Raw genomic sequence first — 19958 nt, 5'->3', positions numbered from 1 at the left:
AAGTCACCCAAAATTACAGGAAACTCTTACATGAAAGCACTTCACGTAAACACCTTAATTATATTATTGTCTATTAAGGCAAATAACTAGATTACAGATGTCCATGTAAATGTAGTCAGTAGTGTCTTCAAAGTAAGTTAAAGACCCAGAAGGGCACTTTTTTGTCAGACGGCTCACCGGTTTGACTTTCATTCATTTACTCGAACGCATAAACTCTACAGATGGCTGATAGTTAGATGTGGAGCTAACATTAATCAGATTCACACTAGCGAACACATAAAAATCATCATCATAATTTACTCGAGTGTACGCCTCAATGTCTCGCACCCCCCTTAATAGGTGCTGGCTCCACAGTTTGAAAACGCCCGCTGTAGGCACTCAACAAAAATGGTGCTGCCATTGACAACAACAAAAAAATAAATGCTCAGCTCGAGAGAAAAAAATGCTTCGGTGGTCACATACCCTAAGGGGCGGGAGATGGCAAATTACAATGAAAACAATGAAACCCAACTGTGTTGTCACCTCATGTTGGACCAAAAAGCTGCTTGTGAACACACCAAACGGACGAAAGCCGACTGAAACGAGAGCACGCACAAAATGGGATGTGTCCGTCTACTCTGTGGAGGGCAGTATCTGTTTTCTCGCAAATGGAAACTGAACTTCCGAAACGCACAGAAAACAAAGCAGCATATATTACCATTATCACAGTAATTGTCACTCATGATAGAGGGATTTGATTGTGTAAATATGTCTAATAATAAAATAAAATAAACTGCATACACAGCACGGGATGGGAATCGTTAAGGTTTTAACGGTATTACTACTTTTATCAATACGACTTATCGGTTCGGTACTTTAACGGTTCTCTTATCGGTACTTTTTGTTGGGGTTTTTTTTATGAAAGAAAAAACTAATTGAACAGAATTAACAACCCTTTTGTTTTATTATTACGTTTTTAATATAAAATAAAACTAATCCAATAATTGTAAAACAAACAAATCATTGTTTTTCTGTAAAAGAATGTACAATGGTTTGAAGGAAAACCACTCACAGTTTTTAACCATTCTTCTGGACAAAAATCAACATGTTTGCCTTTTCTGGCAGAAGCTGTGATTTTTCTTGGTTTATTGTGCTCCCTGCAGTTGAAAATACCCTCTTTGAGTTGCAAAATGCGGTCAAATGAGATAATGTTTATGATTTTTCATTAACGCATTCACATAAATGAGTCAACAGTGTTTTGGGGAGTTAACTGTGTTTTATATAGCTTTGGAGCATCTTGCAATGTAAAAATAAATAGTTTTTAATAATTTCTTAATAAGCATAGTTTATTATTAGGCTATTCATAGGCTATATTTATAAAAACAGTAATGTAAAATCATTTTTAATTTAATTTAATTTAATATTTATTTTGACTACTGAAATAAAAACTGTTTTCATTGTAACCTAATGTGTGTGTTTATTAAACTATATTATACTAATTTAGGTGATTGACTGCTTGCATAACGATGTGGATGATGTAACGATACCGTTAGTAGCTAGGCAGTCAAAAACTTTTCATTACTTTTCCTTGCAGTTAATGCACTTTTGAAAGATATTTTCACATAGATTGCTTGTGTTTTTCTGCTTATACAAGAAAACAACTTGTTGCAACGAGCATTGTCGCTGTCCACTTGGCAAATACAACCAGTTTAGTTCACTCCGCAAGCTTACGAGCTGTGTGTGTGTGTGTGTGAGTCTGTGTCGCGAGCTATGTGTGTGTGCTTAGCGCGAGCCTCCTCTGAGTGTGCGCACAGCCGCGAACTGTGAAGGCTTTTATACTTGACGCGCTCGCCAGAAACACAAGCATTTCTCACTTGAGATTGCCAACTGTGCAGACGAATATCAAATATCGCAAATTAGAAAAGGTTGGTCAGTTAATTATGGTACTGTAAGTAATGTTTATTCAGCAATAATTCTCCAGTACCGATTGCAGAACCGTTAACGTCAGAGCTTATTGATAAAGCACCGAGTTTCGGTACCCATCCCTATACACAGCCAGTGTTTAAAAAAATACTTATGGCTAAAAAAATACAATACATTGAGGTGAAATATTATATTTAAAGCAAAATGTTTAGTCTGTGCAATAAACATTTACTGCAATATTACCTTTAATAAGTCACTGCGAATGCACTAATGACTGTTTGTTGTGGTTTAAAGTTAATAATATTGTAAATAATGTTCAGTTTCTTGCACAAAAAGATCCTTTAGCTTCACAAGACCTCATTGTATCATCAGGAGCCACACGTTTTATTTATTTACACATTTAAGTTAGGACGATTCTAAGGGCCCATGCATTTTAGGGCTCCAGGAGTTACTATTAGCTATTACCACCCACAAAGACCCCCCTCTCTCTTCACTTTCTTCCGCGGTAACCCGCAACCCTCAACATAAAATGAAAATGTTTTTTTTTTAAATATATATGTAGCCTATAAAGGTCGGGTGAAGTGCTTTGAAATGTGCATTCGTATTCAGTGTTTGATGTAATCTCAACCGAAATATGAAAAAAGGGCAGGACAGTGTAGCCCCTCCCCTTTTTAAAAACAGCCAATGGCATTTCGTTTTTCTCACAGCTCTGCATGTGAGAGTGGTCGAGCTTAAGCGCATCAAATGTGAAGCGTCTTGAAGGGGGCGGAGCATGTCAGATACTAGAGAGCATTTGATTGGTCAAGATTTGATGAGAAACTGAAGTATGAGGTGACGTGAATAAAACCGTTGATCCATTTAGACAGAAGTGACAAACTACAAGCTTTACATGTTTATATCGGGTTTATCTTCTAAACGCAAATTTTGTCACTGTTTTGGAGCAACACTTACTTACAGATATCTTTAAAAGCTAGCAATACTGATACTAACATATAAAAAACTTTATTTTGATTTCATGGGACCTTTAATGAATGCCATTATAGCTTCTTTTTTATTTAGTAAATGTATGTATTTCTTTTTATTAATTAGTAAATAAAGTCTTTTCTATCCAGGCCATCAAAAACTGAAGAGCGTCTGCATGAAAAGTTACCTGGGACTTTTACATTTTGCAAGCCCTGATCCAGGAAAAACATGTGTTTAGTGCTAATTTTGATGAATATAACAGATGCTGGCATAATAAACCTATTAGTTATTTTCCTGTGAATATTATTTTAGGTAAAGTAGCTGAAATAAACCAATACGATTAAAGCAGTTGTTACATTGCTGTCCCTCACAGGTGTGGCTGATGGAGTAGGTGGCTGGCGGGACTATGGGGTCGACCCGTCTCAGTTCTCTGGGACACTTATGAGGACGTGCGAGCGATTGGTTAAAGAGGGGAGATTTGTGCCAAGCAACCCAGTGGGAATCCTCACAACCAGCTACTATGAGCTACTGCAGAACAAAGTACCACTATTAGGTAAGAGCGTTCACTTTTAATGATCTGAATTCAGTGGTAATCTCCCTTCAAATGAAAGAGTTGCATGGAAATCATTTATTTTCCGTCTTACTTTTTAACGCATAAACAGTGGATGTCTGTTTTTTAGAGGCTGTTGGTCTATTACGGCATTATGCTCTGGCTTCAATTAAGGTGCGGTTGGGCAATTTTGTGTTCTGTTCACTTCCATTTATACGCTTATTTAAACAGAGGAGCATGCGTCATACCCTCTGATACACACTGAAGTTCAGTTTGGTTTTAATATATATCCACAACTTGTGCATCAAATAATATCACAGACTGACTACTATCTTATCCCGAAATATTTATATCTGGTTCAACTATTTATACAGTGTGATTTTAGTTGAGCACCAGACTAACATTCACTAACATAGTCTTACTTAGCGTGCACTGACATGCGAGACACGTTGTTACGCCATAAAACTCCGGAATGGATGTTATGTTCTGGGACGATTACGAGTGATGTTTTATTTTTCCTGACTTGGGAGGGACATGGGACGTTTTTGGGAACGGCCTTGGCTCGTTTTTCTCAGGATGAGATCAAAGCCGTAACTAAAATATAATAGACTGAAATGAGTCATTGTAGAGAGCGTTTTTCCTCAAAAACACGCTGTGGGCTGGATGAGTCACGAACAGAGTGTGCTGGGTCACAAGATGGGATTTTGGTATTAAATCTGCACAGATTCAAAGATAAATGACAGGTTTTTGTGCGGTTTGGCCTTTTTAATGGAACTTTTGACGTCTTTTCACTGTCTGAACACTAATTGGGGGGCTACTAATATGGTAACTTTCAGCAATTTGACATTTATATGTTGTAATTTATCAACATAGTTTGCATGAGAGAGACTCTGACAACCAAAAAGTAATAATTTAAGGTCACAAAGTCTAGAACCATTTCCACCCAGTACTAAAATGCTTTTCAAGTGGTCCACGCGTCTCTTGTCAATGGTTGTGTTCAGATTTCAATGAGATCCTTCCATCTTATTTCGTCATGATTTTCATCAGTGCATTTAAGGACTTGGCAATATAGCAAAATGCATTGATATAATGTTAGGTATGGATAACAGTTGTTTTTTTAACTCAATTTTTATTACTCTACTCCCACATCTGCCTGAATTGCTGAAATGTTCCACAATTTGAAATCTTAGAGCTTTTAATCTCTTTTATTCATCTACATTAAGCTGTTTGACGCAATCTACACTGTAAGAAGCGCTGTAGAAATAAAGATGAATTGAATAGAACTGAACATTAATACTCTTAAAAAAAATGGCAATAAACAAAAGTTTAAATTTAACCGCTATATTTTATATTTAGTGACATACCTAGTTGGGCTGTGCAATTAATCGACAATTCTGTTTCGATTTTGGCTTTAATGATTATGAAAAAACATTAATCAAGAAAAACAATATACCGCCTCCTTTCCAGTTGTACACATTTTTTGCTCTGCAAAGCTCAGTTCCACGTGAAAATGACTAAAACAGGGCTCGACAGTGCGACCATTTCGCTTGCATTTGCGACTAAAAATAGACGCATGCAAACTGGAAAATTTATTTAGTCGCACATGTGCGATTTTCTTTTATAAAAAGCTTAATTGATGACTTGATTCACTCGGCCACGGTAAAGCATGGTTTTCACACTAACCTATGGTGTATTACGTTGGAAATCTATTGCGACTGTAGCACTTGCAACAGCACACCTCTACTTGGTTTATTTACTTCACGTCAAGTGGTCTTTACATTATTTTGTACACGTTGCTAAGCAACGCATGGTGCCGAATAGCGGCGAAGCCGCACAACGTGCTGGCCCTATAGAAAACGTCTACTATTCGGCCATGGATGGCATATGGTGGCACATCTAGTGTGAGACCCAATTCAACATCAGCACTTCCCACACAGACCTTACCTGAGCGGCCCGGTTCTGTCTTTGCGAGAAACTGAGAACACTGCCACAGACTCGCATGCTCTGCAGACCCACACAGACGCGCTGGATACAGACCTGCTGTTCTGACTCTGGTAGTAGCTTTAAAAAAGGGCGAGAGCGCGAGGACACGCGGAATAGAAAAGCCTTTTACTGAATAGACTGACCCAGCTCATTATTTGCGGTGACAATACATCCTCTTTTCCCCGGATATGGCCGAGATTCTGCTTTCGTTTTGATATTAATTGTATTCGTTTTTGCATTCATTTATACGCAAATAAAATATATATAAAAAGCACACAAACATACTGACAGTTATAGGTACTGTACATTGTTATGGGTCATTGATGCTAATATTTGGCACAAATCTATCAATCTTCCACTTTCTGGCTGCTCTTTCTATGAATGAATTATGTAGAAGCACTGTCCATGTGTTTCCTCACCGGTTAATAACGCTATATTTCATTGCACAACATTAATCTATCAGGCCTTTTGGCTAAAAAAAAAGAGAAATCCCGGTTTAATTTGTTATTATTAGATTATTTTTAGATTTCACCTCCCCTGCTGTGCATGAACTGAGCTGTTGAATGGTCAGCGTATGAGGCAGCTAGGCTAACCTAGCTTCAATTTTGATTAAGTTATTTTCTAATCTGTTGCCTATTATATCGTGAATATACCCCTGTAATGCATACTGCAGTCCTTTTTTGTCTGCCTTTCCCAGATATCTCACCTGTTCGCCAAAAATGACTAATTATATCCCTGGCAATGTCTGACATGCATATTGTAATAGACGTGCCAGGCACGAAAGCTTGACAGGCGTAGCAACAGTAACTAAGGAGGGCGGAGCTTAGCGAAGGGTCAATTTCACATCAGTCACATCCATAACGGAGAGGTGTCACATCCATAACCAAGACTTTTCCTTATAAACGCAAGAATGTTAATATTTTCATAACGCATGTTTAATTTGCTCATTTAAAATATAAAAAATGTTTATAGATTGATATTTTTTCTGATCCCATAACTCTGTGATTAGTAGTTTTGGAAAAATATGACCAGATGTTTTAATATAATGTTAACATACTTTCTCTCTGAATTTATGTTTTAAGTTTTTTCTGCAAATGTCACATCGATGACGCTGGAATTGCTCATATGCGGATTTAAAGCCAGCAAAATAAACTGATGTTGATGCGAACCAAGGATTTGATGGCTTTCTTACAACTCTGTCTATCTCTCTTTAGGAAGCAGTACAGCATGTATCGTGGTACTAGACAGACAGAGTCACCGGCTCCACACAGCCAACCTGGGAGACTCAGGATTTCTGGTGGTTCGAGGTGGAGAGGTGGTGCACAGATCTGATGAACAGCAGCATTACTTCAACACGCCTTTCCAGCTGTCCATCGCTCCTCCTGAAGCAGAGGGCTCTGTGCTCAGTGACAGGTGAGTGGGCATAAGATTCTGACAGTGTGATAACCTTGGATAAATATACCACGGTTTCTTGGTATTGTGATTTCTGCTCTAAAATAAGTTCTTTTTTAATGTCTGGGTCAAAAAACAACAACTTCTTCCCCTATTAAATACAGAATATTTTATTTTAGGAAACATTTCTAATATTTTGGAGCAGTAAACATGTCAGGCTAAATAATTAAACTAAATCATTTACTTCTGCCGTCTTCATTTGTTTCAAAAACACTGATTTATTTACAATTTGATAAGACATCTTTAAAGATCTTTCTTTTCTCTGAACTATTGTTGGTGTATAAGCTATTCGATTTTCAAGTGTTTGCAAAATCGTTGTGCTGACCAGTAGCTTTTGATGTGGATGGTCATTAGCGGCTGGAGATACTGTTGTTCTAAAAAACTAAATAAAAAAAAATGACACATGCACCTTGAAACGGTATAACACAACATTTTAGCGATTTTAAAACACTGACTTTTCTAAAGCACGGCAAACCTCGAAACCGGATGCCTACAGGTGAGATGTCTGACTTTTCCTCTCGATATCTGATTAAGCAACAGCATTGCATCCTCGACCTAGACACGAGTGAGACATAATCCACTGGCTGTCAATATGAGAGCATGATTAGGCCCTCAGTCTGAGAGCCTGGTTATTAACTTGACTGGATTATCAGTTCCTCCTGGTGAGAAATGGGGCACTGGAACACAGCAGCATCTCACTGTGTAACTGATGTGGTAAAAATCTGACGTTGCGATGATTTGTTTTTCTGTGATTTTAACTCTGCAAGTATGTAAGTAATGTGGTTTCTTCTGTAGACAATAGAAAACATATAGCTCAAAGGGGCTAATAATATACACTACCAGTCAAAAGTGTGGGGTCAGTTGTTTTTTTCATGTTTTTTTTTTTTTAAGAAAATTATTTTAGTTATCAAGATGGCATTTATTAAATGTTAAAAAAAAAGTTAAATTGTTAAATATTTATTAAAATTGTAAATAACTGCTTTCTTGTTGTATGTAGTTTCAAATGAAATTATTACGCCTGTCATTATTGCTTTTTTTCCCCTATTACCATTAATAATAATATAAGTACATGGTTTTTCTGTAATCGTAGTATTGCTGTACTTTATTTTTTTAACCCTTTAAGGTAACATGCTGACTGACTGACAGGTGTGTGATGCGTGAGGCTACAGTTTCCATAATTATACTTTATAGATAAACGTCAATGGTTCTGCATCCAATGACTTTATCTTGCTGAAGTTTATAGCCGTTTCACTTTACTTAGGGATGCATTAATGCAGCTCTGTAGGTCTAATTGGAGACATTCATAAATATTCCTAGAAAATCTAATCAATGTTGGAGACACACTTGTTACATACAGTAAACACACTAAATCGCACTTCAGCAGCATTTATTTGAGCACGCAAGAAAATCTGCACTTGAGCAGTGCATATTTGAGGGCGTGCAAGAAGTTTTGTGCACGAACAGAGGAAATGGGCGTGCAAGCAAAGAGATTTGCATGCTTGTGTAAAAGATGCGATCTTGATTTGTAATACTGCGCTCACGATATTTGTCATTGAAATAACGCCATAGGTAGTAGGTAGATCTGTGTAAAAGGCCTGCTGCCACAGCTGGAAAAAATCCTAGAGGAAACACTGACGTATTAATAATAATAATTAATATTAGAGTGATTTCTGAAGGATCAAGTGATCATAGTACATGTATTTTTGATTAAATAAATGCAGCATTGGTAAGCATCTTAAAACATTTAAAAATCATACTGACCCCAAACTTTTAGGTAGTATATATATATATATATATATATATATATATATATATATATATATATATATATATATATATTAGAAAATCAATTAATAAATTGTATAAAATTATTGTAATTAATTTTATAAACATGTATTATATAAACATGTATGTGGGTGTGTTATATATACAAAAAATTAAATAAATACAAAAACCGTAGTCATATTTGGGGGCTCATCCGGGATTGATCTTGTTCTTGTGTGTTTTTTTAACAGATCAGATTGGTAAATGATTCAGCTCCATTCATAAATAAACATTCATGCTTCATTTCAAAATGAATCAGCCAGTTCAAATTAATTGTTTGAGTGATTTTTCCGGGATTTAAATGTTTGTGCATGGCAGGCCAAACCAGCTAAAATACTAGGTAAGATACAAAGATACTACCCCCAAAATATTAATATAATTCTTTTAGTCAATATCACACATGCCACACTGTTAGATATCTGTTTAATACTCAATAGTAATAGTCGTTCATTCATTAAACAATTCTAAGAGAGTAGTCTAGTAAACACAACCCTAATCAGTATACATTTACCACACTTATGGCCTCCTTCATTGAGTAGCATACGGTCACCTTTATCTTTTTCCGACACATGATACTGCTGCTAAGCTAATAGAGACAATCTTAGCATGGCCTCTGCAAATCCTGACATTAGCCGGTTTCTATTTGACAATGAGCTAGTAGAGGTAGTCCACTTGAGGACAGAGATATCCTCCAGTTGTGGCTGTAAATCTTTTAACACCAGCTCCACTTTAAAATGGTTTCCACTTCTCGATAACTCTGAATTGATTATTATTCTTTAAACTCAGTATCAAGTTTACACTGCCTGACCTGAGGCGGGCTTGGCGCAGACAGAGGGAAGCACAGCCAGCGAATTCATAGAGTCACTGGGCACAACGTCTGCTACAGACTTCCTGGAACAGAACGCAACTCTTCACAGCTGATCTCCATGTTTCCGCGTGCTTTATACTGTAATGAGGATCAAGCTATATAAGCTTCTTAGACTGAAACTGCTTTTATGCCTCTCAACTCCTAAATATGGTCAGCAAACGCCAATGCTATTGTAACTTAAACACAAACACGCTTTAACTTGGTCAGCAGAGAATGTGCATTACTGTTATAGTTTTGATGGATCTTTGGATTCTTAAGATGTCACATCGGTAACACTTTATATTAAGGTGTCCTTGTTAAACACGTTCCATGTGCTTTATATAATTACATTAGTAACTATAGTAAATACAATTAATTAAGCATAGTTAATGTAACTAACCTTATGATCAACCCGCATTCTAATCCTAATCATGTAGTAGGTTTATGTAATTAATTAATATTACTTATATACAGTTGAAGTCAGATTTATTAGCCCCCTGAATTATTAGCCCCCCTGTTTATTTTTTCCCCAACTTCTGTTTAACTGAGAGCAGATTTTTTCAGCACATTTCTAAACATAATAGTTTTAATAACTTATTTCTAATAACTGATTTATTTTATCTTTGCCATGATGACAGTAAATAATATTTGACTAGATATTTTTCAAGACACTTCTATACAGCTTAAAGTGACATTTAAAGGCTTAACCAGGTTAGATAGGCAGGTTAGAGTAATTAGGCAAGTTATTGTATAACGATGGTTTGTTCTGTAGACTATTGAAAAAAATATAGCTTAAAGGGGCTAATAATTTTGACCTTAAAATGGTTTTTAAAAAATTAAAAACGGCTTTTATTCAGGCCAAAGTAAAACAAATTAGACTTTCTCCAGAAGAAAAAATATTATCAGACATACTGTGAAAATTTCCTTGCCCTGTTAAACATCATTTGGGGAAAAAAATCAATTAATTCTGACTTCAACTGTAGGTAAATCAATACCTTAAACACCTTAAAATAAAATGCCATTAAAAACGCTGTGTCTAGACTGAGCAAGTTGAATATTGCCTCTGATATGTCAACCATTAAAACTTGACTATCACATTGAATAATTGCTTAACCTATTAAGCCTGAAGAAGGTTCTCATTCATTCACTGCATCTTGTGATGCAAACTTCTAATGTATCTTTAGAGCTTGTGGTCTTAAAAACAAATCAACACATTACCTTGATTTAGATTTTAAATCATTATTTTCAATTTAATTATTTACTTACTTTTGCAGTGTGATTTACATGCAGTGTGTCAATCGTCTGTCATGTCAATTATCTGAGAGACTCTCTTTTTTTTTTTTTTTTTTTTTTTGTGAAGTTTCATAAACTAATTTTGAGAGGAGCACGTGATATGATTTAGCACGACTGGCCGCCCATCTGTAATCAGTAATAATCCAATCAGAGTGATCCTAGTTTACTATAAATTGATCATTTTCTCCCTACTGCTCTATCTTCATTTGGAAGAATCCCCCCTTCCACCCCATCTCCTCCTTTTCCTCCCTTTTCTAAAGGGGGAGCTCTCGAGACCTACCTGATCTCGGATCTCCTGATATGCTTATTGACCGGGCGGGAGCCCTGGGCTCAAGTATCTCCGAGCTCAGGGTTCTCTCCCGGGACAGCATGCCAAACCTGCTTTATACGCCAAGCATATCTAAGTGGGAACTCTTGAATTTTTTTTAAATGAGATAAAGCGTAAGTTTCTATGAAGTGCATATGAACAGTGTGCTCACTAAGCTGTCAGTGAATGCTCTTAAGCACTCAGTCTGTTCATTCAGTATGCTTTTAAAAAGAAAGTTTAACAGGATAAAACCTTCATAGGGAAATTACATTGGTTTTAGATTATGAACCTTGGTTTCTTTTCAAATTATCCCTATAGCGGCCCAGGAAACAGATCAATTACATAGGGAAATATGAATTTTTATATGATAAACTACATGGCATTTTTCACAGTCACTTCTCAACTTTGCATTTATGCAGTGTTTGTGTGGATATTTTGTACTTCATGTATTTATTTACTACACAAACACGCAACTACGCCATAAATCGGCTAATGAAAAATGACATTTTTTACATTACATTAAAAATCACTCAAATTCTGACCTACATTAAATATAAAATGTTTCTGGGTATTGGTATTTTATTCCTAAAATATAAACCGCCATTTTAGTTTAGATTTATTGTTTAAAAAAGAAATTGTCATTTCCACATATATCTAGCAGGGATCCATAGATACCCATTCATTTTCAGGTTATATTTCCTGATGCTTTAGAAAACATTTCCTTACAAATTGATATTTATTCACTAGATTTATTAATATTTTTAACGTTTTAAAATACATCAAAATTCTGAATTTATTTTTATTTTTGTTGTTGTCTTATATAGTGTTGTCTGATATTGTTTACTTTTGCAAAACAACAGTTAATTTTAATGTGGCAAAACCTAAAAAAACCAGACAATTACACGTGCATGTGTGTGTTTCATTTGTGCACTAGACCCAGGCAGAAATGTAAAATATTTAAGAAATTATAATGGATTTTACATTTTTTGGACTAATAAATATGTTTTTTCACTTTTACTATTCATTTTCAAGGAACCTAAACTATAAATTAAAAATGCACATTTAAAACAAGCGAATTAAGTACAGTTTTTTAGTGTGCTTTAAGATATTTTTTTCAGAAATTTAAAGTTTCATGCCCCTGAGATAAAGGGAATTACTAGCCCCATTTTTTTATATTTCCCAAATTATGTTTGACAGAGCAAGGAAATTTTCACAGTATGTCTGATAATATTTTTTTCTTCTGGAAAAAGTCTTTATTTGTTTTATTTAGGCTAGAATAAAAGCAGTTTAAAAAAAAAACATTTTAAGGTCAATTGTTATACAAAAACTTACTTAATTACCCTAATCTGGCTAGTTAACCTAGTTAAGCCTTTAAATGTCACTTTAAGCTGTATAGAAGTATGTTGAAAAATTTCTAGTCAAATATTATTTACTGTCATCATGGCAAAGATAAAATAAATCAGTTATTAGAAATGAGTTACTAAAACTATTATGTTTAGAAATGTGTTGAAAGAAATCTCTTAGTTAAACAGAAATTGGAAGAAAAAAAATAAACGGCGGGGCTAATAATTCAGGGGGGCTAATAATTCTGACTTCAACTGTATGAAAAAAAAGGAAAACATCTATCAGGGTCGGGTAATTGTTAATTATATTTTCATCTCACAGACATAAAACTGCTAGTTTTCTGATAACCAAGTTTTCTTGCATTTAAAGTCATATTTTTGTGATTTTCTGCTTTCCCACAGCCCTGACGCTGCAGATAGCTCATCCTTCGATGTGCAGTTGGGTGACATTATCCTCACAGCTACAGATGGTCTCTTTGACAACATGCCAGACTACATGATTTTACAAGAACTCAAAAAGCTTAAGGTACCAGAGCATCTATGTATAACACTTCTGTGCACCTTTTTGTCCTCCAGTGACATTAATACGAATCGTGCAATCTGCTTTCAGAATACCAACTATGAAAGCATCCAGCAAACAGCCAAGAGTATTGCTGAACAGGCCCATGTTCTAGCATACGACCCCAATTACATGTCTCCTTTTGCACAGTTTGCCTGCGATAATGGCTTGAATGTCAGAGGTGAGAAATACTCCTTTTAAAACCACTAAATTGTTATTTTATTAAAGGCCTTGCATAAAAGCCTTTTAAATACTCTTCAGCTATTGCGTGTGCAATTTTCTGGGAGATAATGGTCACGATAATAGCCGTCGTTGACATTTAGAGTGCACACATTTGTTCTGATGATAATTATTCACTAAATAATAGAATGCAATTGCGTTTATGCGTTTGACAAAAGGTAAACATTGCACTGAAGGTATACACCGTTTATTAATTCAACACACTATAATGCTGAAAATTTGTTCACAGTTTTGTTTATGTTATAGTTATAGTTAATACTGTAAAAACATTTTGACCAATAACAATTTATTGAAAGAATAAAAGAAACCAGCTATTTATTGTGATTTATTTTAAAACATATTTAAATAGAATAACAGTTTAACTAATAAAGTTTTTAAATATATTTCTGAATGTTAATTGAGACAGATCTGTACTGAAATTATACACTACCTGACAAACCTAGTTATACACTACCTGTCTTGTCGTCAATCCCAGTTGTGAGAGCAACAAATAATAACTTAACTTCTAGTTGATTATTTAAAAGTGACAGAAAGTCGATTGTTCAGTTGAATCATCTGTTGAGCTGCATCCCAATCACCACAAATACTGCAGAAGACCTACTGGAACCTGCATGGACCCAAGATTCTTAGAAATCAGTCAAGTTTGGTGAAGGAAAAATCATGGTTTGGGGTTACATTCAGTATGGGGGTGTGCGAGAGATCTGCAGAGTGAATCTCAACATCAACAGCCTGAGGTATCAAGACATTTGTGCTGCCATTACATTACAAACCACAGGGGAAGGCACATTTTTCAGCAGGATAGCGCTCCTTCTCATACTTCAGCCTCCACATCAAAGTTCCTAAAAGCAGAGTTGGTCAAGAAGCTCCAGGATTGGCCAGCCCAGTCACCAGACATGAACATTATTGAGCATGTCTGGGGAAAGATGGAGAAGGCATTGAAGATGAATCCAAAGAGTCTTGATGAACTCTGGGAGTCCTGCAAGAACGCTTTCTTTGTCATTCCAGATGACTTTATTAATAAGTGATTTGAGTCATTGCAGAGATGTATGGATGCAGTCCTCCAAGCTCATGATGGAGTCAGACACAATATTCATTCTGTTTCCACTGCAGCATGACAACATATTCTATACTGGACATTATTTCTGCTCAGTGACAGGACTTTAGTCTGAGCAAAGTCAGACCTTACTGTCCTAATTAAATAATTAAAAATCAAGGCATGATCAGATTTAATTTTGGTAAAATAAGCGTAATATAGAGGCCTTTGGCTTTCATATAAGCCACTTCTGATACCAAATGATCAACTAGAAGTCCAGTTATTATTTGCTGTTCCTAAAACTTATATAGGCGACAAGACTTTTGTCAGGTAGTGTTTTGTAATTCAGTATTTTAATTTTTTTTTTTACTTTTTTCTTTAATTACAGTTTATTTTTCATGATAATAGACACTGCTGCTGTGGTATTACATTTTTATATTTTACATAATGTTCATTTTATTTTAAGTAGCAAAGTAACCTTAGCCAAAACAATATTGCTCATTTATATTAAGTTTTATTTGATGGATCAAATTGTCAACAACCTAAACGAAATCAGTATCTATATAGTAGATAAAAAAAGAATAACATTACAAAAACATTTAGTTTTTCCTATAACAGTATAAGTAATGCTAAAACAACACTGGTTCCATTTGATTTTTGATTTAAAGTCACGATTTTTGATGAAAAATCACTTAAATGCAAGATAATAATCAAGTAAAAGATATTTCTTGTATTATTTTCACTGCAGATGGTCAATTCTTTTTTTTATTTGTTGTGTTTTGGATGAACCGTTTGTTGGATAGAAACTGCTGTCTTATCCAATATCAGACTGAAGCAATTTTACACTCCTAAATGACTTGTATCTAATGGTATCCATAAATATTTGGCACTGACAGCATTCCCTGTTTTCTTTGTATAGGAGGAAAGCCAGATGACATCACCGTTCTTCTGTCAATCGTAGCAGAGTACACAGACTGACGCCTACGAGGGCTGCAAAAAGCCTCTCTTGTTGTCTTCCTCTCAGTCACAGGACTGGCGGCTGTTTCCTGCTGGCAGGATTGAGGGCTGTTTGAGTTTGGCTTTTCTGGCAGGGACTCGAAGCCCACATCTGTTTCCATGGGTTCTTCAGCCTTACTAGACCGTACTTTCACACGATGTCGACGTCTGCAAGTAAAAGACCACCTTCAATGCGGACTGAGTTGTGCTTGACAAGGGCTACAACGGGTGTCCAACACTTCTCCAGTACGTCTATAAGAATGTTCCTGTCGTCCAGTGATGAGTTGATGGTGTCGAAGGGGTTGAAAGGAGCCAAAAATGGAGAAAGAATGAGGAGAAAACGAAGCAGAAAGGAATACCAGGCTGATTAGCGACAAGCGTAGGGTGACCATATACAGTTGAATTATAAGCCCTCCTGAAAATTTGCCTCAAACCCCCCCCTGTACATTTTTTCAACACATTTCTAATCATAATAGTTTTAATAACTCATTTCTAATAACTGATTTATTTTATCTTTGCCATGATGACAGTAAATAATATTTGACTAGATATTTTTCAGGACACTTCTATACAGCTTAAAGTGACATTTAAAGGCTATTAGGCAAGTTAGGATAATTAGGTAAGTCATTGTATAACAGTGGTTTGTTCTGTAGACAATTGGGGAAAATATTGCTTAAGGGGGCTAATAATATTGACCTTAAAATGGTTTTAAAAATATTAAAAACTGCTTTTATTCTAGCCGAAATAAAGCAAATAAAAATTTCTCCAGAAGAAAAAATATTATAGGAAATACTGTGAAAATTTCCTTGGCTAAACATCATATGGGAAATATTCGAAAAAGAAAAACAAATTCACAGGAGGGCGAATAATTTCGACTATAACTTTTATTTACTAGACACGTCTTCCTTTTTAGGTCTTAAAAAGTGCATCAGGCTGCGATTTCTAAGTTTCCTAAAATGCCCAGAACTTAGCGTTTGCTTTCTGTAGTCGTCATTAATTGTATGCTGTTTTGCATTGTCTTATACCTTTCTTTTTAAGACTGATTTTATACTTTGGCATGGCTCTGCAGCTGACTCGAACACACAGGCATGTGTAGAGGCTTTCACATTTGACGCTCAATGTTGTACTATTATTTGTAACAGCTTAATTTGACTCGGAGTAACAGTCATGGCTAAACAGTGGGGAAGAAATAGTCAGTGCGTGGAGTTGCTAAATGAAATAATTTAATTATATATAATATGAATAGGTTGTGGATAAATTTGCAGGACACTCATGAAAAGATTTGTCATGCCTTGTTACACGCCACCATTGGTTGGTTATGTAAAAACATTGGCCTGAAGCATAAAAGTAAAGGTGAAATAATATATATTTCTTTTTTTCTTTATTTCAACTGATTTAAATTTTACTATAAGCCATAGAAAACAAACCGTGTCATGTCTAGGGCTGCACGATACTGGAAAAATATGCGATATTGCTGTTATGTATTGCGATAACAATATTTCTTACCATCTAATATTTCTCTAGAAAAACGCTGTTTTTATTAGCAATGTTTTTATATCATTTATTTATTTAATGATATTAAGCACTTTGAGTTTACAAAAAGTGCATCACAAATAACATTATTATTATTAATAATAATAATAATAATAATAATAATAATAATAATGAAATAACAGGTAAAAGATATTCTTCAGATCTAATTAATTCTAATTCAGACTAAAAAAAAACTGTCAAGATGCAAACATGCAGCCTTTAAAACACTTTGCATGAGTAAAAACCTCAGCAGATATTCTGACTCTGATTGACTGTTGTCATTTTCCTCTCTCCTATTGACTCCCACCATTAGTGTTTAATTTCAGCTCTGGGTTCACCTTCTAGCCAATAGCAGAACAGCAATACTGAGGAGGTGGGGATAAAGATAGTACAGCCCTATCTGATTGGTCAAATTTAGATTTACATACTCTCAAAAATATTTTTGATGCTCGATCAAACTACTTATTAAATCTTTAAGTTGAACCATCACTGAATTCCTAAAATTTGTTTGCCACAACTTAATTGTTTTATGTTCAATCTACATAAATTTATAAAAACGATTAAGTTAACTTAATTGACTTGTGTTGGGACAACATGAAGGGACTGTGTGGAACCCTGCATTTTTTACAGTGCATATTGCATCTACGATTATCACGATAATGATAATTTTGTGATATATTGTGCAGCCCTAGTCATGTCAAAGCTGTTAAATGCTAAAAAATGTAGTTTTTATTCTATTGTTGAGGGCTAAAAGTTTAAATAAAAGTATGTTATTAATTTATGCAGTGTTTTTCTGCATATATAATTATGAGGTGGCCACCTCAATCAATTTTGTACCACCTCCGTTTGTTGACAATAATCAACTAGGCAGTAACAGTTACAGACAGACCCCAAAGTGTGTGTTTAATTACATTTAGTGTTAGCCTTTTGAAATAATACAATGTTTTACTTGATAAAATTAAAAGAATAATGCAAACTTAGTTTGTTTCAAGTCCCCAAAATTTAATTGGGATAGCACTCCCTTCTTTTTTTTTGAGGAAAAAACTCTGCTATATGTGTTATTTCAATATACAGTTAAGGTCAGAATTATTAGCCCCCTTGTTTATTTTTTCTCCAATTTCTATTTAACGACGAGAAGATTTTTTTTCAACACATTTCTAAACATAATAGTTTTAAAAACTCATTTCTAATAACTGATTTATTTTATCTTTGCCATGATGACAGTAAATAATATTTGACTAGATATTTTTCAAGACACTTCTATACAGCTTAAAGTGACATTTAAAGGCTTAATTAGGTTAATTAGGCAGGTTAGGGTAATTAGGCAAGTCATTGTATAATGATAGTTTGTTCTGTAGACTATCGAGAAAAAATATAGCTTAAAGGGGCTAATAATATTGACCTTAAAATGGATTTTAAAAAATTAAAAACTGCTTTTATTCTAGCCTAAATAAAACAAACAAGACTTTCTCCAGAAGAAAAAATATTATCAGACATACTGTGAAAATTTCCTTGCTCTGCTAAACATAATTTGGGAAATATTTAAAAAGGAAAACAAATTCAAAGGGGGGCGAATAATTCTGACTTGAACTGTATGTGTAAGTTTCACAGCTTCAATGCACTTGTCAATGACAATCCCACTTCACAGTCCTTTTTCCAAAATAAAATATGGTCACCCTAGACAAGCATCCCAAAAAAGAAAGTTTCCTCATCAAGAAAAAGCATTGAGATGAAAGCCATGGGAGTGTTTAAAACTGCTGAAAGAGAGTGGCAGATGCTCTCAGAACACTTGAGATGGCATGTTTTGCCTGTTTACGTTCCATCTAAAAGAGACACCCGATCTTTATATGCTCTGGACAGTACATTAGGCATGAATGACTACTACAGACTCTTCACTAGCTGATGGATTGTTTGTATTTCGGAGAGTACATTTAAGTCATTATGTAACTTTACAGTGCTAGACTGATTATGATGCTTAACAACATCGAAATACTGTCAAAGTTACTGTTCAACCATAGAAATGCCTTTCTTCTGATATATTAATTCATCAACGATTCTCAGTTCTCATTATGTGGAATGAGAGTTGGGTGTTTTGTGCAAGCGATTTGAAAGTATAGAGTAAATTACTAAGTTCTGATTTGTTTGCTTGGGGAGATGGGAAACTTTTCCCTTTATATTTATTAATTTAAAACAGTATTACTCCACCCGTTTGAGTTTTTAACAAAGCAGCGTGGCAGACTGCAAGGGATTGTGGGATGTGTTGACTGGGGAAAAAAAGTCCCACTTAAACCACTTTTTAAGAGGTTCACATGCTTGTGGTGTGTGCGAGAGAGAGTGTGTGTGTGTGTCTATGCGAGATGGGATCGTGTATGATGTGTAGATATTTGGATAACTGGCTGTATATTTATGTATGACATGTATGCATCTGGAAAGTGTAGACTCCTACATGTCTGATGTATATGAGAGTATATTTGATAATTGTGTGGATTGTGTAAAATATTTTTCTTGCTTTTGTTTTGTAAATTTTAATTTTAAAATATCCCTTGAGGTGTTTACGCACAAAGCTAATGCTAGCATCTGTGAATGCTTTCAGTGGGTATGTCATAGATCACATGATCGAAATAAAGCTATATTTTTTATAACTTCTGTAGGTTGCATTTTTTTTAATCAGCTCTTTTGTGGTTATTTTTCAGAGTAAAGATTTAAACAATAAAAAGAGAAACACTACATTTATAGAACGTTATACACTGACAAAACCCACCTGACAAAAGTCTTGTCGTGGATCCCAGTTGTAAGAGCAACAAATAATAACTTGACTTCCAGTTGATCATTTGGAAAAGTGGCAGAAGGTCGATTTTTCTGATGAATCATCTGTTGAGCTGCATCCCAATCATCACAAATACTGCAGAAGACCTATTGGACCCTGCATGGACCCAAGATTCTCAGAGAAATCTGTCAAGTTTGGTGAAGGAAAAATCATGGTTTGGGGTTACATTGAGTATGGAGGCATGTGAGAGATCTGCAGAGGGAATCTCAACATCAACAGCCTGAGGTATTAAGACATTTGGGCTGCCCATTACATTACAAACCACAGGAGAGGGCAAATTCTTCAGCAGGATAGCGCTCCTTCTCA

The 19958-nt window shown here is 35.1% G+C and overlaps 1 protein-coding gene across 1 annotated transcript in view; it reads left to right on the top strand.

Moving 5' to 3' along the window:
- Positions 1–19467, top strand: part of pptc7a (protein phosphatase targeting COQ7 a) — a 31267-nt gene extending 11800 nt beyond the window's left edge. The window contains exons 2-6 of the mRNA XM_056464129.1: positions 3239–3418; positions 6613–6811; positions 12867–12990; positions 13075–13204; positions 15216–19467. Of these exons, the coding sequence (XP_056320104.1) occupies positions 3239–3418; positions 6613–6811; positions 12867–12990; positions 13075–13204; positions 15216–15274 (692 nt within the window). The 3' untranslated portion in view covers positions 15275–19467. The remainder of the gene's footprint in view (positions 1–3238; positions 3419–6612; positions 6812–12866; positions 12991–13074; positions 13205–15215) is intronic.
- The last annotated feature ends 491 nt before the right edge of the window (positions 19468–19958 follow it).

This window comes from Danio aesculapii, chromosome 8 (genome assembly GCF_903798145.1).
Source record: "Danio aesculapii chromosome 8, fDanAes4.1, whole genome shotgun sequence".
Taxonomy (NCBI): Eukaryota; Metazoa; Chordata; class Actinopteri; order Cypriniformes; family Danionidae; genus Danio; species Danio aesculapii.
Note: the sequence above shows the minus strand (reverse complement) of the source record. Positions and strands in the feature narration are given on the sequence as shown.